The sequence below is a fragment of the Lycium barbarum genome, chromosome 6 (assembly GCF_019175385.1).
Source record: "Lycium barbarum isolate Lr01 chromosome 6, ASM1917538v2, whole genome shotgun sequence".
In the NCBI taxonomy this organism is placed as follows: Eukaryota; Viridiplantae; Streptophyta; class Magnoliopsida; order Solanales; family Solanaceae; genus Lycium; species Lycium barbarum.
The window spans coordinates 126046513-126071904 of record NC_083342.1 but is presented as its reverse complement, the minus strand read 5'-3'; the positions used below and the strand labels follow the sequence as shown (position 1 = coordinate 126071904).

Sequence of the window (25392 nt, the reverse complement as noted above, 5' to 3'; positions counted from 1 at the left end):
CGTCCGCGCATCGCGCGGGTACTAAAATTTGCAAGGATAAAAAAGAAAGACATTCCAAAAATTTATTAGGTACATGAAAGAGAAAATATATTTTCTACATAAATCAAATGGTTCCCAATTCCAAAAGAGGAAATACTTCATCAAGAATCAAACGATTTTCAATTCAAAGAATTCATAATATAAATAATAAAGAAAAATACCATTCATTAGTGAATCAAATTGTCTTCCATTCTAAAAAATATACCTAACAATAAATATTAAAAAATTATCCTTTTTCTGAGCTCTCTTTTAGAAAAGTCCAATACGCGAAACGTAGTAGCTTCGGGTACCTTGTCAAAAATTAAAAAAAAACAATACTAAGACATTCCCAACAACTCACAATGTCAAATTAATTATGATTTATAAGTTGATTTGATTTGACATATATCATATAGTAACAACATTGATCACCAATTCATTTTGGAGTTTCGTGTTTTTACTAGCACCAGTATAATATTACAGTGTACATAGATAGATATTAATATTAAATAATAACCACAAGCTTTACAAATGTGTTTGATATAACGAAAGTTGTTTTTTCACGAATGTTACGTTAAAAAACATTTTCGTAAAACCATATTAATAATAATATTAACACATTTCTTTTAAACTTTTTGAATTCTAGAAATTAATAATAATATATTTTAATACCCTTAATTTATTAGATTTTGTACTCATATATGTATTTTGTATTAATTATTATAAAGTCAACAAAGAAAATCAATGAAAGACATAAACTGTATTTAAAAATAAAATCTCATATGAAAAATGAGATCATCTCATAATATCAGAGTTTAACAGGATAAAATTATGTGAAGGGCCTTGTATAAATAATGATAAATTAATTTTGAAATTTAGAGGTAAATTCACGATAGAAAATAGTTTGAAGGAAAAATTCACTTGCGGCAATCAAGGAACTGAAGCTACTGATGGTGTTCGTTATCATGTCTTACAATTGTTGGACAATAAACGTGGTTACAAAAACATTGGATTTATTACCCCAGAAAAATAGACTAACCTTGAATAATACCATGCGTGAAAAGATGCTTGGAGGCATCTGGAGGCTCACGCAACACAACTGGCGAGTGTTTGTTATCATGTCTTACAATTGTTGGAAGTCGACGTGGCTACAAAATTGTAAAAATAAAAAATAAAAAAAAACATGGCTACAAAGACATTAGATTTGCGCACACGTGGAAATGCGCTTGGAGGCATCTAGAGTCTCACGCATCACAACCGACGAGTAGAGCCAAGCCCATTTCTAAAATTTGTAACATAGATAAACAAGGTATTAAGAAAAATGACATCTCTAGAATTTATAAGGTACATAAAAAGAGAATAAATTTCAAGGCGAATCAAATGGTTTTCAATTCCTCCAGAGGAAATATTCTTCCACAGAATCAAATTGTTTTTTCAATTCAAAGAACTCATAAATAAACAAAAGCATTCGTAACAACTCATAATGTAAATACTTATTTATAATTATAGTTTTGCCCGATATGAAATATATCATATATAGCATCAAAGTGGATCACCCACTCATTTTGGAATTTCGTTCTCTTAAATACTAGTACTTGTATAGTACAATAATGTAAATAGATAGATCTCCGTATTAAATGGTAACCACAAGTTCTCAAAGTGAGCTTGATATGCCCAAAATTAATTTTCATAATTTCTTCCAATATTTCGTCGGTGTAAAAATGATTATATAATTTTAAATATTAATAATATTATTAACGAATTAAAAAGCTATGATGAAATTTTGAAATCCTAGATATTATTAATGTCAGAGTATTCACTTGTGCAAGTAATGAAGTTCAAAAATTTATACACATTTACTTATAAGAACCATATCATTTTCACCATTTTAATAGGAAAATATCATCCGATCAATATGAGCGGTAAGGTACTTCTCCCGTCTCAAATTACTTATCGTTTTATTTTATTTTATACGTTCCTTAAGAAATATTAAATAGGAGGTATTTGACTACTTTATCATTATTTATGTCTAAGTTATAATCTCTCTGCATTAATGTTCACGCTATTTATGTGTCATTCATCACTATTAATGCAACATTCTACTTTAAGGTAAATGAGAACAATAATTAATTGTGTCTTGAACTTATAAAACGATAAATAACTTAAGACAACCATTTTTAATAACCATGACAACTATTCCATGGAGGGAGTATAATTCAAGAAAATTACTTATCAATTAATATTCTAATGGTTTCCTAGAATAACAAATATTTTCAACCAAATTTTATAACTTAAGTGGCAGATAAAAAGTATCAGGGATAATATCAAATCGAAATATTTTTTTTATCAATTTTAACTACTATATTTTTCTAAAAGTATTTAAATAAAAATCATTTTTGAAGAAAACATTACGAAATCAAGTTGACGTATGCCGACGACATTCCGGGCAGTGTAGTAGACAAGCAAAGCCCCGTGAGCGCGCAGCCCCACAATAGAATTCACACTATTCCCTTGGCAATATATAAACCCAAAACCCTGGAACTCCCGCCGCGCAGGGTTTCTCTCCTCCACAGCCGCCTCCATACTCTCTTTCTCTAAAGAGCGAGAATAGTGTAACTATGGCGCAATCACTGGAGCTATTATTGATTCAATTTCTGATGCCTGATAATGACGCTAGAAGACAAGCTGAAGACCAAATTAAGCGTCTTGCCAAGGATCCACAAGTGGTTCCATCATTGATTCACCATCTCCGCACCGCTAAAACGCCTAATGTTCGGCAACTTGCGGCGGTACTCCTCCGTAAGAAGATCACCGGTCACTGGGCTAAGTTAACTCCTCAGCTCCGTCAGCTCGTTAAACAATCCCTAATTGAGAGCATCACCGTCGAACACAGGTCCTTTTGATTCATTAATTATTTTTTCCCCGTATTCAGTTCAGTAAGTCATTGAGCACTTTGCACGACACATCTTGATGATCACTAGTGTAACTTTATTTGCTGAAACTAATTTGCTAGGTGCTGCTATAGAGACTCACATGTGTATTCGTATGCACATTGAAAAAACAACAACGTGGTATTACTTTATATAGTCTGATGGATTAGAATGAACTGTGAGTTCGTGTAATTATCTAATTTAGTTTGAGTAGTTGACTCTGATATCTGCCAATGAGTTTCTGATCAAACTGTAGATTATAACACATGTAACATATTTATTCGCGGTTCGGAGTTGGAACACATGCCTGCTTGATTCATTAATTTTTTTTTAATCTCCATTCAGTCTAGTAATTCATTGAGCACTTTGCACGAAACATCTTGCTATTTATTGATGATCAGTAGTTTCCAGGTTCTCTGTGGAGATTTACATGCACACATTTTTCAAAAACACTGTGGTATTACTTCATAAAGTCTGCTGGATTAGAATGAACTGGGAGTTTGTACAATTCTCCAATTCTTTTTGAGTAGTTTAGTTTGATGACTTATGTCTGCCAATGAGTTTCTGATCAAACTGTAGATTATAAAACACGTAACGATATACAAGGTTTTGCAGAACAAAGAGACTTTTTTGAGCTTTTAATTCAGTGTTTTGGAAGTGAGAAAGTGAGAAGCTTGAAGCGAAGCACACATTTTTTTTTAAACTGAAGTGCAATTTTATGCAAAAACAATAAAATGAAAATTTGCCTAACCAATAACTCAATAGAAATAACATATTATGCAAATCTTTCAATTCTTAAATTAAAAAGTAAGAGCCTGTTTGGATGGGCTAAAAAAAAGCAGCTTATAAGCTGTTTAGCTTATAAGCTGCTTTAGATAAGCTAAGCCAAATGGGCCCAATTAATTTTTGGGCTTATTTTAAGCACAAAATGGCTTTAAGCTGGCCAGCCAAACACTAAAAAAAGCTAAAAACAGCTTATAAGCAACTTATAAGCCAATCCAAACGGGCTCTAAATAATAGATACTAGAACTAGATAGTCAATAATAGAAAACAGAGGAGAAGTAAAGAAGAGAAGAAGAATAGAAAACAGAGGAGAAAAGAAGAAGAGAAAAAGATTGAAAAAAGAGGAGAAGAGAAGAAGAGACAATCAAAGAGTAAGATAAAGAAGAAGAACTTACCTTGAAACCCTAGAATTGGAGGAGGAAGAGCAACGAAGAAGATGCGGAAGTCCGTTGCAATTGTTTTAAAATTTGACTTAAAATTAACCCTTAATTCAATTGAATTTCCAAAAATCTCATTTTTTTCGCAAAAGCGACGCATCACGCCTCGCCTCGCTTCTCCCTTCTTCTGCTGAAGCGAGAGCTTTTCTGATCTCGCGTCGCTTCAGGGAACAAAAGCGCTTGACGTGTCGCTTCGCCTCACTTCACGCTTTTAAGCGCTTTTAATAACACTGTCTTAGTTCATTTTTAAAAAAGATAAAAACTTTTTAACTGATGAAGTCGATTTTGTTCACTTATTATTCTCATAATAATGGATGGAAGAGTCACTGATTTGTCACGCAAGCTGATTGAATTAGATTTGTACTTTCTATAATAATTTTTTTTTTTTTGAAACTGGTAAAGTTGTACTTTCTATAGTAATTTACTCAATGATACATGTGTCTGAAAAACTAGATCACGACCTCTACATTTTTCTCTTTATTTTAGTTTTTCTTCGTAGATGCATTGAATTCCCTTACCTAGATGCTTTTATTAGGCCTCGATTTGGATAATTTTCATGGAAGCTTGGATAGATGATATTTAGCCTGCAAATCATACTGATCTAATGTGATGCTCATTTTCAGTCCTCCGGTGAGGCGAGCTAGTGCAAATGTGATTAGTATTGTTGCAAAATATGCGGTTCCAGCTGGAGAGTGGTCAGATTTGTTGCCATTTTTGTTCCAGTGCAGTCAAAGTGCACAAGAAGAACACAGAGAGGTATCCTATACTTGATTGGCATAACATGTTTTAGTTAGATGAACTCTTCATATGGTCCCTTTCTTTTGCAATTACTGCAATGCAGCTTCTGGGTTGGCATAAATGAAAAGTTTCATAAATGCTATTTCAGATTTGAGATTATCAAAAGTTGTGTCCTGATGGCTTATATACCATCCCATGGTGGTTTGCCCACCAGTCCATCTGAGACAACATTGTTCCACATTGTTAAAAATATCAGACAACATTGCAAACAACTGTTGCCACTTTGTGTTAGTCCTAGGCCCTTATTGCACTTTCTTTTTTAATTTTCGGATGGAAAAACTACAAAGTGGAGCAGCTTATACCCAAAAGTGTTTATTGCTATATGGCAATAAATTCCCTGCAATTGCTAGATCTTATCATTCCGAGGCTATGATGATACTGATACCTTCTGTTACGATTTCCATTAACCATTTGTAACTGTCAAGTGTAAACACCCCTTACCCTCTGAAAAATAGTACTTAGTTTTCCCATCAGACTGAGTATGAAAATTCATTCTGAAAATTCAAAGTGTTTGGCAGTTTCAGCATACTGCGAGCTTTTGTCCGAATTCACGTAACACTGTGGTAGAATGCCTGTTAAACTTTTGTCAGTTCCTTTTATTTTTCATAATGAGGACTGTTAATGGAACTAATGAAAAAAGGGATTGATGACACGGGGCTGAGGGGTGCTCCAATTGGGAAGTGCGACTAAGCAAACAGAATAGCACTGTCATTTTTTTATGAAAAGGTAAAGAGCTGTCTGTATTATAACTACTTCCAGGCTGAAAGAATTGATTCAGCTCAAGTTTGTACTTTTTGAATTCAATCTGCTATGATCAAGGTTTCTTAATATAAATCTGCCTTAGAATTGGTGTTACTAGCTTGTACTGTTTGGAGTGACGAATGCCCTCAACTATAAAACCTGAGCATCAGTAAATTGTTAATCCATGTAAAGAAAATGTTGCAACCTTTCCCTCCCCTTGGATTGGGATAACGATGCCCTCTCTTCCATGTTATGCAATTACCGGTAGGGTTACTTATTTTTAATGGACTAATGGGCGATTTCATTGTTTTGGTGATGCAAGGTGGCTTTGATTCTTTTCAGTTCCTTGACTGAAACTATCGGGAATTCTTTTCAACCATATTTTGCTGATTTGCAATCATTGCTGCTTAAGTGCCTTCAAGATGAAACAAGTAACCGTGTCAGAGTTGCAGCTCTCAAGTAATGTTTGTTTGAAAATCTTTAGCACTGCTGAATCTCTTGATCCAGAACCTACATTTTATAATTCTGAACCGCAACTGGGATTAAATCATGTTTACAGGGCAGTTGGATCTTTTCTAGAGTTCACTCATGATGAGGCAGAAGTGGTGAGTATTTTTTGTTCATTATGCTATCTAAAGACTCATGCAGCTTCCATGTTTTAATTTATTGTAAAGTTTTTATTTTCAAATATTGTTAGAGCAAACTTGGCGTAGAGGCGGACCATGGTGAAATTGTTGGGATCACATAAAAAAAAAATTGAGTCTTGAGAAAAATTAAGAATGCCTGTTAGTTTTAAAACATCTTAACTGCCATCTTAGCCTGAAAATGTGTCTGCTCCTGTATCCTGCTTGCAGGTCAAGTTTCGAGAGTTTATCCCTGGCATTTTGAATGTGTCAAGGCAGTGTCTTGCTTCAGGCGATGAAGATGTTGCTGTGCTTGCTTTTGAAATATTTGATGAGCTAATAGAATCTCCTGCACCTCTACTTGGGGATTCAGTTAAAGCAATAGTGCAGTTTTCTCTTGAAGTTTGTTCAAGTCCAAATTTGGAGTCGAACACACGCCATCAGGTAGGAACATGATACGGTTACAGCTTTGTGAAACTTTTGGTACTTGGATGTTGTGATGTTCACATATGTTTTTGCCTGTTCGAGATCTGTTATTGGTTCGTAAGTGTTTTACTTTGACTTGTTGGTTCATTTTTCAGGCTATTCAAATAATCTCGTGGCTAGGGAAGTACAAGTCGAATTCTCTTAAAAAGTACAAGCTAGTAACACCAATTTTGCAAGTAATGTGTCCATTGCTTGCTGAATCTACAGACAGAAGTGAAGATGATGATCTTGCTCCAGACCGTGCTGCTGCAGAAGTAATTGATACCATGGCTCTGAATTTGTCTAAACATGTATTCCCACCTGTTCTTGAGTTTGCTTCTTTAAGCAGTCAAAGTCCAAATGGGAAGTTTCGGGAAGCTTCAGTTACTGTTTTAGGTGTTATATCTGAGGGTTGTTTGGAACTCATGAAGAATAAACTGGAACCCATTCTACACATTATCTTGGGGGCTCTGAGAGATCCTGAACAAATGGTGAGAGGAGCTGCTTCATTTGCCTTGGGCCAATTTGCTGAGTATCTGCAGCCCGAGATAGTTACTCACTATGAAAGTGTCCTCCCGTGCATTTTAAATGCCGTCGAGGATGTATCTGATGAAGTTAAGGTGCGAACACGCTAAGACATAGTTAAGTCCTTCCGCTGGTGCCTATTTCTTCTAAAAATGGTTTCTGTTCCCGTGCAGGAGAAGTCTTACTATGCATTGGCCGCATTTTGTGAGAACATGGGTGAAGAAATTCTTCCTTTCCTGGATCCTTTGATGGGAAAATTACTTGGTGCTCTCCAAAGTAGCCCTCGTAATTTGCAGGAAACTTGCATGGTAAGTGTCTTTTCAGATGGTTTAGAAATAGCTTTTTTCGACTCTGAAGTTGTGTCACCCCGTCACAACCAATTTTCTCCTTTTATTGCAGTCTGCTATTGGTTCAGTTGCATCTGCTGCTGAACAAGCATTTGTTCCCTATGCTGAAAGAGTTCTAGAGTTGATGAAAGTTTTCATGGTGCTTACAAATGATGAAGACCTCCGTTCACGAGCTAGGGCTACTGAATTAGTTGGGATAGTTGCAATGTCTGTTGGCCGGACAAGGATGGAACCAGTTTTGCCGCCTTTCATTGAAGCTGCAATTTCAGTGAGAAACTTTATAAGCTCTTTACATTTAGGGCTGCTTTCATATTTACAAACAATTCTTGATAGTTAATGATGCTATCAGGGTTTTGGTTTGGAGTTTAGCGAGCTTCGAGAATACACTCATGGTTTTTTTAGCAATGTAGCGGAAATTCTGGATGATGGATTTGCTCAGGTACCACTGATGTTTTGGATCTTTATACATTTAAGCATGCTGTTTTCTCTTCTATAACTTCCTCTTTTGAAACAGTACCTTCCGCATGTCGTTCCTCTGGCATTCACCTCCTGCAACCTAGATGATGGTTCTGCTGTTGATATTGATGATTCTGATGAAGATGAAAATGTTCATGGATTTGGCGGAGTGTCATCTGATGATGAAGCGCATGATGAACCTAGGGTTCGTAATATCAGTATAAGAACTGGTGTATTAGATGAGAAGGCAGCTGCAACTCAAGCCCTTGGCTTATTTGCTCTACATACAAAGAGTTCTTATGCGCCGTATCCTTTTCTAAATACATACAAAAGCTTATCTTGTATGACATTGATGCTAATGGTTTTCTGGATTCCTTAATGTAACTCAAGTTACTTGGAAGAGTCACTGAAGATTTTGGTGAAGCATTCTAGCTACTTTCATGAGGATGTTCGAATGCAAGCCATTATTTCTCTCAAATGTGAGTAGTAATGGGCTGCTTTCTGTTGATTTCATCTTAATGTTAGTATTTTGCTTGTTGAATGCTTGACCTGCGGCATGTATTTTTATATGTTGTATAACATGTCAATCTGTCTATAGCCGTTTCATGTGTTATTAGAAACTGGATTTTGAATATGTATATGCGATTAAGTTTACAGGGTTTAGAAGTTTCTGATACTAGTTTTGCTGTGGTAATTTCTATGATGATGCCATTTTATTTTCAAAACTACTAGAACAAGCTAGAGCTATGTCCATAAGCGGTGATCTCTTTGATTGCAGATATTTTGATAGCTACACAAGCAGCATTGCAAGGTCATAATGTGAGTGATGATCTATCTCTGACATCATTTTTTTATTTAGTTTATCATCTATATCTGCAAGCAGTTGATGCTTTTTATTGATCAGGCTTTTTCAGTTGAGGTATTACATGACTACTCTTTGTGGTGATGCTATTAAATATGCACTGATACTTTTAAAGCTCGTAGTAATGCACAGCAAGTCCTGGATAGAAATAAGCATCTGAAAACTAATTTAGTATAGGTTGAGCCATTGAAGTAATTGTGCTGCCCTAGGCTGAAGTGTCACACATTTTATTATTTAATTACAATGTCTATGCAGTGTTATCAAAAGCGAAAAGCGCGAAAAAAGCTCTAAGGTCAGCTGGGGCTTTAAGTGCGAAGCGCATATAAAGCGTGGGCTTTAATGAAAAAAGTGCAATGGTGCAAAAATACAAATATATATATATATATATATATATGTTTAGTCCAAGATTAATAATAATAAGCATGAATAACAAATATATGGACAAATAAATTGTAAAAATATTAAGATAAAGTGAAATATCAATCATTTAGTGTCACCTCCTCAAGAGAGGCTCATTGGCAAGGAAAAGTATGTCTTAGAGCCTTGATGACGACACTGAAGCGCACATAAAGCAAGGCGAAGCGCTCAACATGTTTTGAGCCTCGCTTCAGGGCTTAAGCGTGCTTAAAGCGCGCCTTTGATAACACTGTCTATGTAAGCTGTCAATGAAATTAGTAGCCTATGATAATATTTATGATTTTAATGACTGCTTCATCTCTTTTTTTCCCCTCTTTGACAGGAGGGAATGGCAAAGATAAAAGAAGTTTTTGGTAAGATTTGTCTTCTTCGTGTCAGTCATATAATCTGTGATGCAAATGTATCATCCGAGTGTTTACAAATGTTTTGCTTTGCAGATACTGTAATGAAAATTTATATAAAGACAATGACTGAAGATGACGACAAAGAAGTCGTTGCGCAAGCTTGTATGGCTGTTGCTGACATCATGAAAGATTTTGGTTACATGGCTGTTGAGCCCTGTAAGTGTGCACATTTTGGTTCCTTCAGGTTCTCCAGTCATTAAAAATAAATTCAGGATAAACTTGTGTTTCCCATCTTTATAGATATCACTCAGCTTGTTGAGGGAACTTTAGTTCTGTTACGTGAGCAGTCTGCTTGTCAGCTCGTAGAATCAGATAGTGAAGCTGATGATGACGACACTGAACATGACGAAGTGCTAATGGATGCTGTTTCTGATCTCCTCCCTGCATTTGCAAAGGCCATGGGTTCCCATTTTGCTCCTATCTTTTCAAAGCTGTTCGAACCTTTGATGAAATTTGCAGTGAGTTTGGGATGCTCCCACCTATAATTTTTTTTTGTCAAGTTCTCAGACTCCCATCTCATGTTTTTTGTCCTTTGCCTTAGAGATTAGTTTAGTCACAGTGTTTCATTGCATAACCCCTGCAATTGCAGAAAGCATCGCGCCCACCTCAAGATCGGACCATGGTCGTTGCAACCCTTGCAGAAGTTGCTCAACACATGGGTGCTCCTATTGGTGGTTATATTGATGTAAAATTTTGAAAACTAGTTAATTGGTTCTTTTCTTCTCCTCTCCAACACACACACATATTTTGATAGTTCTGCAACTGAATTGAGGAACATTAATCATCCTTCAGACTGTGATGTCCCTGGTACTTAAAGAATTAGCTTCAGCAGATCCTACTAACCGAAGGAATGCAGCATTTTGTGTTGGCGAGTTGTGCAAAAATGGTGGTGATGCTGCTTTGAAGTATGCTTTCACATGCACACCTTGTTTACCTATCTACTTCTGTTCCTAATATATGTTCTGAGTTTGTGGAGTTGTAGCCACTGATATATTTACCATTTACCTTCTTTGTTGGTACATCTAAATCTGATTTATTCACTTTATTCTAGATATTATGGGGATGCTTTACGGGGCCTTTACCCATTATTTGGCGAAGCTGAGCCAGATAATGCGGTGAGAGACAATGCTGCTGGTGCGGTGGCAAGGATGATAATGGTTCATCCAGAGACAATCCCACTGAATCAGGTGTAGAATCTGACCTTTCTATTGTTTTTGGTGGTGAAGGTTTCCCTCTGTTTGCTATGGTCGTTATGTCTTCTCGTACTTTCTTTAGGTGCTACCTGTTTTCTTGAAAGTTCTTCCTCTGAAAGAGGATCATGAAGAATCAATGGCAGTCTACAGTTGCATATGCAATCTTGTTTTGTCGTCTAACTCTCAGGTATTTTCACGCCTTATCATAACTTCACGTTAATTGTCATTCTCGATTCCTTTATGACGTGGAATGTGATATTAAACACGTCTTTACTGCTGTTGTTTTGTTAATATGCAGATCCTATCTTTGGTTCCAGAGTTGGTTAATGTTTTTGCCCAGGTTGCAATGTCACCTGTTGAAACCCCTGAAGTCAAGGCTCATGTCGGAAGAGCATTTTCCCACCTCTTTTCGATTTATGGTCAACAAATGCAGCCTCTTCTGAGTAATCTTCCACCTGCACATGCTAATGCCCTTGCAACTATTGCACCTCAGAGCTGACATGTAAAGAGCCTTTAAGAAGAGCAAGTTTATCTGGTGTTCTTGAAATATTAAAAGATCAGCTTATTCTTTAGACATGCATCCATGGTGGAAGAGCAGCTAATTAGGCTGATCGCGTCCAGGTATATAGTTATTTAGACCTTTGCTATCATTCTTCCTTGCAACTAAAGGTTCAAGATACATGTGCTTATAAAAAAAAAAAGAGATTCAAGATACATGTCAAGTAATTCATTTTGACCAGCAGTTCAGATGTCATTATTTTAATTCTATTATTGATATGCTTTTAACAAACCTGAGATATCCATAGTTCCTACTTAACTTGGTTAGTATCATCTACGTTACTGGTGGTTTGTTCTAATTTGTGTTCGGTAGATCTATTTATGTTTTCTTGTAGCATGATTTGTTCACCTTATAAAAAGATGTTTCATTTAAGTATGCATGTATGAACAGTTTTTGCTCATGTTTGCCTCTTGTATTCCAAAACCTCCTCCGAAAACAACTTCATGTTTAATTTAGTCTCTGCCTCTGAATATCCCATTGACGCTGTAATAAAGATTGAAAACAAGTTTGCTTTGATATTGTGTCCACTATGCTTTGTTACCTCATAATTCCTTAATAGCTTTTACGTGTAATGTTCCGTTCCTTTTTTTTTTTCCCTCCAATAATGTTCCATACTGCGAACAAGTCATAAATGGATACAGACTTAGTTCTGCTGTATTTGTCTGTCAGAGGTGATTTACTCAAGATTTTGCATTTTTTGTATTCACTTTGCAGGTTTGCGTTGTTTTAATGTTGGTCAGGTGTCAAAGTTTTCCATGGAGATGCAATATCTTCCATTTTGACATATTCTATAGAAGAGTGTCTTTTCTTTCTACTTTCAGGCTGAGGGATGGAGGAGAGCTGCGGTAGGGATGGGGTTTGTTAGCCATTTTGAGATTGTTTTATTTTATTTATTAGTTATAAGGTGTCAAAGAAAGGAACTAGGAAAAGAAAGGGCTGCTGGAAGTTATGCTGTGTGAGGTTTCTTATATTATCTATATATATTCTTTGTTGAAAGAACTTCAGTGTGTATATGCACAATTCTTTGATGTTTGTATAATTTACGACTTATTTTTTGAATTGAAATCTTGTCATAGTGAATGTGTTCACATTGTAGGTCAATCTTTAAGATCTTTCGGACTGAATCTGCTAGTTGAGCCTTTAATTTAATGAATTAAATGGCACTGCTGATTGATTTTTTTCTCTTTTACTTTTCTTGTTTTAGCTGCAATTAAAGCATCATGCTCTTGGTGTTTAGGATAAATAATTCTTTCCACCCAAATCAAACCACCTCACCCCAGAAAAAGAAAATCATTGTTTATTGAGAATATGAAGTTGTATATCAAAGTTTGTGTAATTGTTGGTATTGTTATCAAAAGCTAAAATGATATTACACCAATGTCTATTTTCAAGTTACAACAGGGATTGGTATCAAAAGCTAAAACGATTTTACCTCCATATTACAATTTCAGCTTTCAGCCCCCCCGAAAATTGAACACTTCACGTTTAAACTGATTTTATGTATCTGAGTACTAGAAAAGAATTTCACTTCACCATGGTAGGATGAAAAGTGAAATCGGTGATCCAATGAAATAAGCTAATATAGGTGCTATACAATTATCCTTTGGTGATTGCAGAACAAAAAAGCTAGAAAGCATTGTAATAATTGGAAAGACTTGAATTATAAATGAAACTTATATTTCTAACTGAATTTGTTCCCTGAGAGGAATGGTGATACCGCAGGAAAGAAAAGCTTTAATAACAATTTAGGCATATCAAGTTCAGATTACCTTCTTAGCAAGGAAAAGTATAGTATCAACTGTGCCATCTGCATAGATAGATCTACCACAAACAGTGTTGAAATTCAAAAGAAACCCTGAAAAAGAGAAACCAAGTTACTGTTTGTTCAACTTAATAGACATTGGCCAAAAAAATAAGAAAAAGCAAAGGATAGACAGTATTACGTTCTGTCTGGTGACCCATGGTGGCTTATGGGGTTAAGGCATTGACCCCAACCTGTTTATTATCAAAAAGAGTAATTACATGGAGGAGGACATAGACCATAGCCTCCAGAACAAGATGAAAGAAGTAGGATGCTATCCTAGTATACATTTTGAGCAAAAATATCAGCCCAGCTTTGGAAGGCATCTCCTTCTCAGTTGAAGTTTGAAAGAAAGACCAAAAGGATGCTATACACTTAGTTAGCATAATTAGCAAATATTTACTAAGCATCATTAATAACAAAATGATTTTTCCTTGGCTTGAACCTGAAATTTGGTATGCCTAACTTCTCCAAATTCAACAAGGCTTTAGCAGAATCCGGGAGAAGGTTGACATTGTCCATGATGGTATTGTGAAGGATAGATTCCCCATAGTTAGCCTGGAGATTGGCAATTTTGTTACCCTCTCTGTAAGTATGAACAAAAATAAAATTGGCTTTGTTTGAGAATTGGATAATGTGATCAATGGTGTGGTGAATCTGCCAAGGTGGCTTCATTTTGTTGTTAATCATGTCGATAATGACTTGAGAGTCAGTCTCAATAACTACATTGGGTAGTTTCATGTTGATGCAGATCTTAATGCCCCGAAGGATGGCTTTAGCCTCTGCGACATTGTTACTACAAGTCCCATAGTTTTCAGCAAAGGCCACAACAAAATATCCCTCACTATTTCTGATGATTCCTCCAACTCCTGCGCTGCCTGGATTGCCTTTACTGCTTCCATCTGTATTGAGTTTGAACCATCCATTGTCTGGTTTCTGCCACCTGATTAACTTACTGATAACAATTTGTTTGGCCATCTCAATGGATTTACACAACTCAAACCAGTTAGTAGGAAAACTAAAATCAGGAAAAAGACTGTTAAGAAGCATTACCATTGTATTGCAAACCTGTCTAGTGATGGATCTGGGAGACATTTGAATATATTCTCAAAAGTTGCTTTACATCTACTCTTCCATATTTCCCAGTAGATAATGGTAGGTAGACATTGAATAAATGAGGCATGAATTCTGTTCTTAGTATGAGATAGCCACCAGGACATGAAGAGTTTTGCCTGATATCCCCAAGTCTGATGGTAATGCCACAACTTTGACTGTACAAGGACCATATTTGTTTGGCAATATCACTTTGGCAAAACAGATGAAAAGTGTTTTCTACCTTGTGGATAGAACACCAACAACATATTGAAGGATTGTTAACATTAAATCTTCTAACTGCAACATCAGTAGGGATTTTATTCTCAATCAATCTAAGGGTAGAAAAGGAAATCTTGAAAGGGAGCTTCTTATGCCATATCATGGAGGCACTGAATGAGTGAGCTCTCTGAATTCTTACCTTATGCCAAGCAGTCTTACAAGAGAAAACACCTTTGGTATCAATAGTCCAAATAGGCTAGTCATCATAATTATAATGGATCTCCACCTGTTTGACTTCATTAACAATATAGAAAGGAAGTTCTTCATTGAGAAGAGGGATGTTCCAACCCCTCTCATCAAAGAATTGCTCAACCATAGTATTTTTTGGGGCATTGTGATAGTTAATGAGTTTAGCTAAGGCACCTTTACCAGACCAGTTATCCCACCAGAATGAGATATTACCTTTGCCAACCTTTCATAGGTGATGTTTTCAACATCTCTTTTGATATCCATAAGCCTCATTTATTGTAATTAGGATAGTTCCAACGTTCATTAGCAAGTGCGCTAACGACAATGTTTCAAACATTTGAATTTTTAGCAGTATGAACTAGTGCTAGGAGTACCATGCCAATGCTCGAGCATGGATTAATGGGATTTAATTCCAAGTGTATGTTTGACACTTGACTAAAAGAAACTAGACGGTCTATGCTAGAAATATATTCATTTGGGGACGTCACGTCCACAACACTTCATATCCATAACCCCAAACATTTTATTTTGGAAAAAGGGTCAAAAATGCCCCTTTACTTTATTTTAAGGGCTAAAAATATCCTGCATCACAAATTTGAATCAAAAATACCCCTCCCGTTATGAAAGTTTTCAAATATATCTCTGTCTTGATGGAAATCCCCAAAATAACCGAATTTTATTTTTTAAACTCGCTCCATCATTTAAACCCGATCCAACTTAATTAAAAAACTACATCCCCTTCCAATTCCCTGAAACATAATTCTACTTGTCTTCAGTTAATTCCGCTCAATAAATGTCGGCCTATCGTTTCACTACTTACTAACTAGCCACCCCAAATCCATTTCGGGCTTATCATTCTCCAAACCCACATCCCATACTCAATCAGATAACTTTCTAGAGGGTTGTTTAATACGCATACTCCTTCTAACTGCTCTAGCTTGGCATTCGGTTTTAGCTTCTAACTGTCCAATTTGCCATGTTCGAAATACATTAGTACTTGTTTGTTACTTCTATCATTAAGAATCTAAGCGCATCAATTCTTTTTCTTGATAACCGAATGTGAAAAGATGGAGCGGAATTAAGTTGGGGAAATATGGCCGGGGATAGTAGGTTTGTTAATTAAGTTGGATTTGGTTGAAATGATGGAGCGGGTTTAAAAAATGAAACAGGTTATTTTGTGCGATTTGGGGAGTTCTGTCAACAACGGGAGGGGTATTTTTGACCCAAATTTGTAATAGAGAATATTTTTAGCCCTTAAACAAAGTAGAGAGACATTTTTGACCCCTTTTATTTTTCAAAAAATTCTCAATTGTTAGATACTCATGTTTGTGACATTCTTTGGTATTGACAAAACTCATAGATTGCACCCTAAACTTATCGGGTACTTTCATTTTGACACTTGGACTAGGCCTAGTTCAAGTTGCTCTTATGCCATCCAAAGTTTGTACCATAAACATTTTTCGCTGGCATGGCATATGTCTCGGTACACAGTTTCTGAGAGCGTGAGTTTTTTTTTTTTTTTTTTTAAGAAAGAAAATTTAGTATAGATAGAGTGAGAAATAAAGGGAAAACTGTGATTATCACACACGAGCTTTGGTTGGGAATTTGTAATCCTATGACCATATATAACTTTGGTATACTATTTGATTCTACGCTTAATTACAATTATTGAACCAGATAACTTTAAATCAAACTTATTGATTGAAAATCATGTAATAATCTCAACAGAAAATAGCCGAAACTCGATGCAAGGTGAATATTGTACTTCTCGAAAACATTGGGAACCTCCTATAACATCCTTTCTCTTCTGGTAATACAAATGAAAAGGGAAGAAAAAGCATACAACAAGCTCTTCAAGAGAAGCAAGCATAATGCTTGCATGGAGGCTGGAGCTAAACCTACTAGTCATAATAGAATCTTTATATTATTTTGATATCTGTATCTTAAGAGTCATTCAACTACAGATCCGAAAGCTGTTAGATCCACTGGAAGGGCCAAAGCCAACAAAATTGAACCCACCAATCGTTTCTCTCCATTCCGAGGTCTAAATGCTATACACCCTACTCCAGCATATGAAACTCAGCTGTTATCGCATGTTCCCCTCTCGCAGCACATCGATCATGTCGTATATCCGCTTCTCTTCTTTCAACTTCACCTATACTCAGAAACACCCACTGTTTTACTTTGGTGATTGCAGAATAAAAAGCATTGTAATAATTGGAAAGACTTGAATTATATATGAAACTTCTATTTCTAACTGAATTTGTTCCTCGAGAGGAATGGTGATACCGCAGGAAAGAAGCTTTTATAACAATTTAGACATATTAGGTTTGGATTACCTTCTTAGCAAGGAAAAGTATAGCATCAACTGTGCCCTCTGCATAGATAGATCTACCACAAACATTGTGTTGAAATTCAAAAGAAACCCTGAAAAAGAGAAACCAAGTTAATGTTTGTTCAACTTATAGACATTGGACAAAAATAAGAAAAAGCAAAGGATAGACAGTATTACGTTCTGTCTGGTGAGGTCAGATGGTACATGTGGAAAGCATGGCCTAACAAGTGTTCTTCGGGGACACCAACCATCTCAACTTGTTGCACAGGATCTCGTATTAGTTGTACCTGATAGAATATTTCATGAAGATAACTGTTAATATATACTCTACCTTTTAAAATACAAGTAATATAGAAGAAATCAATATCAAGGCTTGAGAGCAAATTGAATTTCTCTATATGCTCCAACTCCAATAGAATTTTGATCATTATATTATTCAGAGAACCAGTTTGGATTCATGCCGGGACGCTCAACTACAGAAGCCATCCATCTTGTAAGGAGACTGATGGAGCAGTATAAGGAGAGGAAGAGGGACTTACACATGGTATTCATCGACCTAGAAAAGGCTTACGACAAAGTTCCAAGGGAGATCCTACGGAGATGCTTGGAGGCTAAAGGTATACCTGTGGCGTACATTAGAGTGATCAAGGACATGTATGACGGAGCCAAGACCAGGATAAGGACAGTAGGAGGAAACTAAGAGCACTTCCCAATTGTGATGGGGTTGCATCAAGGATCAGCTCTTAGTCCGTTTTTATTTGCTTTGACGATGGATGAATTGACGCGGCAAATTCAGGGTGAGGTGCCATGGTATATGCTTTTCGCGGATGACATATTCTTGATCGACGAGACTCGTAGCGGAGTCAACGCTAAGCTGGAGGGTTAACGTCAGACTCTGGAGTCTAAAGGATTCAAACTGAGTAGGACCAAGACAGAGTACTTGGAGTGCAAGTTCAGTGAAGCACCTCAAGAGGCTGGCGTGAAAGCGAGGCTTGGTATTCAGGTCATCCAAAAGACAAGTAGTTTCAAGTATCTTGGGTCTATTATAAAAGGCAGTGGGGAGATTGACGATGATGTCACACATCGTATTAGGGCAGGGTGGATGAAATGGAGGCTCGCTTCCGGAGTGCTATGTGATAAGAAGGTGCCACCACAACTTAAGGGCAAGTTCTACAAAGTGGTAATTAGACCGACTATGTTGTATGGGGCGGAGTGTTGCCAGTTAAGATCTCTCACGTTCAAAAGATGAAAGTTGCCGAGATGAGAATGTTGAGATGGATGTGTGGGCACACCAGGAGAGACAGGATTAGGAATGAGGCTATCCGGGACAAGGTGGGAGTGGCTTCGGTAGAAGACAAGATGCGGGAGGCGAGACTGAGATGGTTTGGACATGTGAAGAGGAGAGACACAGATGCCCCAGTGCGGAGGTGTGAGAGGTTGGCCATGGATGGTTTCAGAAGAGGTAGGGATAGGTCGAAGAAGTATTGGGGAGAGGTGATTAGACACGATATAGCGCAGTTACAGCTTACCGGGGACATGACCTTAGATAGGCAGGTATGGAGGACTCAGATTAGGGTAGAAGGCTAGTAGATAGCAGCGTTTATCCTTTCATATTAGTAGTCACATTATCGCGATATAAGTTCTTGTGCTTTGATTTCTGCTACTATTTGTTATTCTGTATTTTGATTATCTTATTTTATCTGTGATAGCTACTGCTCCTTTACAAACTGCTTCATCATGGCTTAAGTCGCTTTAGTTATTCTCATTTTCATATTGCTTTGAATCTCTTGGCCTTATCTGACCTCTTTTTATGCTTTTATGCTTTCTATTGAGCCGAGGGTCTTTCGGAAACAGCCGTCCTACCTTGGTAGGAGTCAGGTCTGCATACACTCTACCCTCCCCAGACCTCACGTTGTGGGATTTCACTGGGTTGTTGTTGTATATTATTCAATTTCATTCTCTTTTCCTCCCAAAACTCGAAGAAGGTTGAAAATATATTAAACCTTTTACCTTTAGTTTCATTCTCTTTCCCTTGCAAACTTGAAACATAGTGAAAATATTCAATAACTGGGCAGTCTGTACCACCACTTAAAGATGGAAAACCCATCTCAGGCAAGGCTAATAGAACACTTATGCCGTGCAGGAAATATAATTTACTTTAGACTTTTCGCTGGTATTCAAATAGTGCGATAGATTTAAGAGAACTGGTGAGTTCTGCTAGATGAATGTCCAAGAAAGAAAGAGAAACATAAATCTGCAATTTACCTAGAGGAATGTATGTCCCAAGAAACAGGTCGCAGCAGGGATCCAGAAACCCCAAAGCAAAATGGCACTACGAGAAAATATAGGAAACAGATGGAAGAAGACATGACATAGGAGCAAGTAGCATCACAATAAAGTGCCAGGGACAATGACAGCTTTGGAAGAAAAAATAGTGGATGTACTCCGTACTCTATTGTTTCTGGTAAGCTATTTCCTATCAATTTGGCTGCAACATAGACCTGATACTCTCCATCAATGACCATGAATTCAGATGCTTCACTCTAGAGCTGTGAGGCATAAGAACTTACACAAAGCAATATAGTCAAGCTTTTTCTCTGCGTTATCAGATTCTTTCCTAGTTAAGTTGGGGGTATTAAAAAATAGTCAAATTGTGCAAAGATGAACTCATGTTTGTAAAAGCATGGAAGACCACGATCAAATAAGTAGAATAGCATTATTTCATAAGAGAGTTTAGTCAAAACTGAAAAGGATAAAGACCGGACGAACTAAAATAGTAAAATGGAAGAAGGAATTGAAATTTGGGACAGGAGGATATGGAAGAACATGATACGTCAATGTTTTATCGTTATTGAACAAACAAAGCAGTAGACACACCTGATCCAAATCAAAAGAAACGCCTAGTTTCTGAAAGCAAGAGATAACAGCCTTCGCAGTTCCAGAAGTGTCCAATTTACTTGCTTGATGAGACTCCATCACCTTATAATTTGATAAAGATGGTCAAAATTCAGGCTTCAATCACAGGATACTATAAATCAAACTGAATGTTCTATTAACACGTTGAGATGAACAAGACCGCCAGAGGATCAGTAAATGAGGAAATAATAAAGGGTAAGCAAAGAAGAAAACAAGATGCTCTATGAAGGCACAGATAATTTTACATGGAATAAGCATGAGGATTGTCCACTGTATGTCAAATCAGAAGCAGAAAATAATAAAAGAACCAATCCCAAGAAAGATACAGTCTTTAAATTGCTGTCTAATCCAGGAGCATGCAAATAGTAACCTAAAAGAGAGGAAACGATGCCTGGTGGGTACTAAATGATCTAGTAGGCGTTATGGACAATATTTGGTTGAAGTTGAAAGAAAAATAATTTGAAGATGAAGTTGAAAAGCAGTATTTTGCAAGTCATTTCAGACCCCTTAATGCTCTGCCTGTCTGTCTCCATCCATTAACTGTAAGAGGCAAACCAAAACCCCAGTTGTAAAAGGAACAGCTGCTAAAGAGCTCTTCATTGAGTGAGGAACAGCCAATTTAATCGCGCAGCACTCAAGATGTAAATTTGTATACCGGTTATTTACTGCTTAATCACTAGTACAATTCCACTGTCTGCTGTACAACTGATCTTGCGAGCACTTCAAAGAAACAATCAACGAGTTCCAGTTCTTAATGGTGCAGTGATCTTCAGAAAGTAATTACCAATAGCTTTAACATTTTTATAGCAACATTGAATTCAAAAGCCGTTTGGGTCTCAATATGCAAATCTCCGGATGAAAAGAACTTATGTTAACCTCATATACATGTCAAGGAAAACAGAAACTGACATATCAATGCAAGTAAAGCAACTAAGCACCTTTTATGGTAAAAGAATGAAAGCATGGACAAAATATAGCAGCATTTCAAATCACTATGAAATTTTTAGTTATCATGGTCTCGATAAGAAACATTGACTGAATATGAAAGAGCTTGGAAAACAATGGTCAACTCGCATGGCGAAGGAGACAAACCTGTAAACTGTACCCAGAGAAAGCTCCAGGGAATTGTTCTGCCATGATTTCCATGGCTGCGAGAAAAGCCACCACCTAAAACAGAGGCAAACATACAGGTATACCTCCTGTTAAATTAAGGTATACTATTAAAAGAAAATAGAAGAGCAAAATGTCTAAACCTGCTTTCCCATTTGTGGGGAGATCACAGCATAAATTTTTGAGTCTGCAACTGTTTTGTACAGCTTCTCCCTATCTCCACCAGTTGTTCCCATTACAAAAGGCACTCCAACTTTACTGTATAATTCAGCATTATCTGCAGGTTCATAGTGGCAACAAGAACATTATAATGGCTATGTCAACAGAATCTTCAGCAAAGAATGCAATAGATATCATTTTGGTGCTTTTGTATTTTATGTACCTCATTCCACACCCTCTTCTGCCCTCCACTGAAGACATGTGTAATAGATATCTCAGGGACCTACTTATGCTGGTAAATTTAATTTACAATAACCTCAGCATCAAGATGATTGTATCTATACAAAAGAGCTGGGCTCATCCCTCTGAGTATGTAGACAATCTTTTTAGTCCATTTTATCAAAAATCATTAGAAAACTTCCCCGTACACCAAAAAATTTAAGTTACGAGGAAATTCACACTTTACAAGTGAAATATTCTATGTTGTACTCTCAACACAACTGTGGTTTCTTTCTAACAAAATTGTCCAAAATATTCATAAAGGAATGGTTTTCCATGTCTGCCTATAATCAATAGCTTCTGCTGTTGCCAGCTAATCACTGCTTGCTTCCAAGCATTATTCACTGAATACCATAAAGGTTCCAAAACATACACAGAATTCGCTAAGTTACAATGTAGCAGACTAGCAGGATATATCATACAGCAACCCTCACAAATAGAAGGAGAAAAAAAAAGAGAACCTCATCTTCTGTGCAAGTTGTTTGTATTATTAGCCATGCCTCATGCAAAAGCTAGCCACTGAAAAGGACATTTTTGTTGGGGCTTTTGCTCTCCAAAGCATTCTCCGTAGTCGCTGAGTAGATACACTAATTTCCTGTTTCCGCTATTGTCCACATTATTCTGCCCTCCCCTTCACCTATTCTTGTGCAAAGATAGTTCTTTTATGTAAATTTCTCTACTTCTTCCATTCCCAAGACTGAATATCTCTTCAACAGCATACTCCCAGGATAGACTGCCCTTGCTTCTTGTGATAAGGTCAACCAATGTTGCTAACCTTTTTATTCGTTCTTTCGATAACCGAGAAATCGCCGAGACTAGTAGCACACCGTTCAAAATCGGTGGATAATGGACCCAACCCTCTAACTTCTACACTTAAATACCATGCTTTTGACTATGGCAAGGTTCAAAACTGTGATGTGTGTGCCTAACCAACACTCACGTGATGAACTCTTACCACTGGACCAAAGCCCAGGGGGCAATGTTGCTGATCTATTGTCTATGATAACACGTGGATATGCTTCCATCAAGATAGTGATCCACACCATTAATAACGAAACAACATTTATAAGTAATAAAGCCCCTCAAATTTTAGATAGAGCTTACTACAACAGTAGAATATGTTCTTTCTTCAATAGGACCGTTAGATTGTTTGATCCTTATTTCCTTTTATTTTCATCATCAATGATTCAGCAGGTCTAGAGTAGTTCATAGAGAATAATTGACCTTAATTACAGATGAAGTATCATTGGCATCAAACACGGTATATCAAAACAATAAGAGCAATGCATATGTCACGTATCAGAACAGCCAAAAGATAGTGATATTGACAGAAGTCAGCAGATTGAAACTGAATTGATGTATGTCATTGGCATAAAAATGTAAACTTTTTGACTCTTTATCTTACCATTCACAGCAGCAGGCACGGTGTAGTCCACTACAATTAGATTGGGGTGTTCCTCAAAAACAGAGGAAAGTATGTTTTCCCTATCTGAAGGACCATGCACAGTTATCTCTTTTCCGCCCGCCTCCACAATTTTTCCTTCATCTTCTGGACCACTAAAACATACAGACACAGGTTGAAGTCCCGCAGAGATTGATGCTTCAAGAACTGCCCTCCCCATTTTTCCAGTACAACCATTCACCTTTACATCATCAAACAAAACCCAAAAAAATAAATTTGAGCTTAACCAATCTGAAGTAAACAGTACTCACATATAACATTGCTAAGAACTCAAATTCATGCCCAGTCTATAGCTTAACTTTTGAAGAGACTGCCATATTTGCAACAGTTTTAGCCGGTGTAATTAAAAGCTATAATATGGCTACTACTTGAGCAAAATATTAAAACAAGAACAGCAACATATCCAGTGTAACCCCACAAGAGAGGTCTGAAAAATATTAAAACAACAAGTAATACTAGATAATACTGCAGGGGAGGTACCATTATAGGAAGTGGTGATTTAACTGAAGTCTGAACATTTTGTCCAGGTGTAGAACACATTTTTACTAAAGATTTTCGACTTCTGACAAACCCATTACAGCCATTTTTGTTGCTAGGATTGTAATGAATTGCTCCTCCATGGATATTTACAGGAAGTTTAATGACAGCCCACATTGTGTTTACAGAGAGAGCAAATTGGAATGAATGACACCGTGGACGGATGCCAGAAAGCGTCTGCCGCCAACTTTATTTGAGGTTTCTTCTTTGTTAGGTTTTTGTTGGGTTTAGGTTATGGAGTACTAACTACTTTTTATTATTATTCAACTTTGGGTTTGGCAAGGATAGCTCTTTTCTTCTTTTTTACTTCAATAAATTATCCTTTTATAGAATAATAAATAAATGGTACTAATAATCAAGCGATTTTATAGAAAAATTTAAGAAGTTTCCACAAGTCTATGAAAATTAAGTAAAAGAACATCAATATAGTATCGTAGAAATAAGTGAATTTTTCTGTTTACCTGCAAAACTTACTAGAATATAAAAGATAGAACCAAATCTAGTATGACAATATTGTAAGCATAGGTTGATTTATTTGAATCTCTTCAAGTACATGGTGCAGCAAAAAAAAAACAGAAGTCTGTCTTTGACTAGTATTTTCATATTTGTCATTTTAATATGCGAAAACTTGCAAATTAGTATTTCTATGAAAGGGGAAAAAGAATCCTTCATCACTGAGCGAGCGCAACAACATCTATCGAGTGTCGATCATGGTGTAAATTTTAGTCATGATATGTCAGAATTCAAATTTACTGTATGACTTATGAATGATAAGCTGAAGAAACATTTTAGTTAATTTTCCTTCATGAAATGCTTATGAAAATAGTTTTACTTGTACAATTACAAAAGGCATTGTTTAAATAAGAAATCAGGTTTTAGTGTCAATTTTTTTGTTCCTCTTATCCTACTTCAATTTGAGTGGATGTTTCGCAATAAATATAATTTGTTTCTTACTTGTCGAAGTTCGGAAAGTTTCTGGAGTTTGAAACTCCACAAGTGAAATAATGATAAAATATACATAAGTTTAAAAATAGGTGTCATGAATGAAATAGGTATGTGAAAAAAAAAAAATTACTTAATGACAATGTACCGCCATGGAGTTCAAACAAGTCTTACAGTTAAATAGAAATATCGAATTTATTTTAAATTGAGTTGAGACAGTAGAATATGTTAAAATTTTACTTTTCGAATTCTAGCACACTATAGCATAATGGAGCTTCTTTACCTATAGAGGAATTTCGAACATCACTATATTATAATGGAGTTTCACTTGTAAATGTTTCAAATTTTCACACACTATATTGGTGATTTTCCATGTTCAAGGTAAGGATATTTTTGTTCAAATATTTTTTCTGTAGTAAAGAATATCTAAACATTAAATAACTTTAGATAATGACTAAAGTTTAATTACAACAACATACCCTGTGTATTTAATAAGTAGTAGATGGTTAAAATGGAACCTACCTATAGGGAGGGCAACAAGGTAGCAGATGTACTAGTGCGATGACTCTTGAGTTTTTGGAAAAAGTTTGTGTATTATGATAACCCTCCTTCTGTAATGGGTTTATACACCCAAGACTATCAAAGGACCAAAGATTGTAGGATATCCCTATGTTTTTGTAAAGGCTCCTATTATATACTCCTTTTAAATCAAAAAAAGAAGAAAAAGAAG

The 25392-nt window shown here is 36.3% G+C and overlaps 2 protein-coding genes across 2 annotated transcripts; one reads left to right on the top strand and one right to left on the bottom strand.

The window, feature by feature from the left end:
* Nucleotides 1-2496: 2496 nt before the first annotated feature.
* On the top strand, nucleotides 2497-12682 carry LOC132598694 (uncharacterized). Its single transcript, XM_060311713.1, has 21 exons — nucleotides 2497-2911; nucleotides 4792-4924; nucleotides 6030-6166; nucleotides 6267-6312; nucleotides 6562-6774; nucleotides 6912-7415; nucleotides 7494-7628; nucleotides 7720-7935; nucleotides 8017-8106; nucleotides 8182-8429; nucleotides 8514-8602; nucleotides 8902-8942; nucleotides 9725-9755; nucleotides 9840-9962; nucleotides 10047-10264; nucleotides 10396-10491; nucleotides 10599-10711; nucleotides 10858-10993; nucleotides 11082-11186; nucleotides 11298-11620; nucleotides 12273-12682. The coding sequence occupies exons 1-20, from the start codon at nucleotides 2637-2639 to the stop codon at nucleotides 11496-11498; spliced, it is 3150 nt and encodes a 1049-aa protein (XP_060167696.1). The 5' UTR covers nucleotides 2497-2636; the 3' UTR covers nucleotides 11499-11620; nucleotides 12273-12682.
* Nucleotides 12683-16638: 3956 nt separating this feature from the next.
* LOC132598693 (4-hydroxy-tetrahydrodipicolinate reductase 1, chloroplastic-like) lies at nucleotides 16639-23982 on the bottom strand. The gene is made up of 8 exons (XM_060311712.1): nucleotides 23664-23982; nucleotides 23127-23364; nucleotides 21427-21560; nucleotides 21266-21340; nucleotides 20135-20236; nucleotides 17435-17544; nucleotides 17262-17349; nucleotides 16639-17077 (listed from the first exon to the last, which is right to left on the bottom strand). The coding sequence occupies exons 1-8, from the start codon at nucleotides 23835-23837 to the stop codon at nucleotides 17009-17011; spliced, it is 990 nt and encodes a 329-aa protein (XP_060167695.1). The 5' UTR covers nucleotides 23838-23982; the 3' UTR covers nucleotides 16639-17008.
* Nucleotides 23983-25392: the final 1410 nt, after the last annotated feature.

What these genes read in the sequence shown, in the direction of transcription:
- LOC132598694 (XM_060311713.1), top strand. Translation starts at nt 2,637, where the DNA reads ATGGCGCAATCACTGGAGCTATTATTGATTCAATTTCTGATGCCTGAT. An exon ending in CTATTGGTGGTTATATTGAT is followed by an intron (nt 10,492 to 10,598) that starts GTAAAATTTTGA and finishes ATCATCCTTCAG; the next exon opens with ACTGTGATGTCCCTGGTACT. An exon ending in GGTGGTGATGCTGCTTTGAA is followed by an intron (nt 10,712 to 10,857) that starts GTATGCTTTCAC and finishes ACTTTATTCTAG; the next exon opens with ATATTATGGGGATGCTTTAC.
- LOC132598693 (XM_060311712.1), bottom strand. Translation starts at nt 23,837, where the DNA reads ATGTGGGCTGTCATTAAACTTCCTGTAAATATCCATGGAGGAGCAATT. An exon ending in CGTGCCTGCTGCTGTGAATG is followed by an intron (nt 21,561 to 23,126) that starts GTAAGATAAAGA and finishes ATGAACCTGCAG; the next exon opens with ATAATGCTGAATTATACAGT. An exon ending in TACTTTTCCTTGCTAAGAAG is followed by an intron (nt 17,078 to 17,261) that starts GTAATCCAAACC and finishes TTCTGAGTATAG; the next exon opens with GTGAAGTTGAAAGAAGAGAA.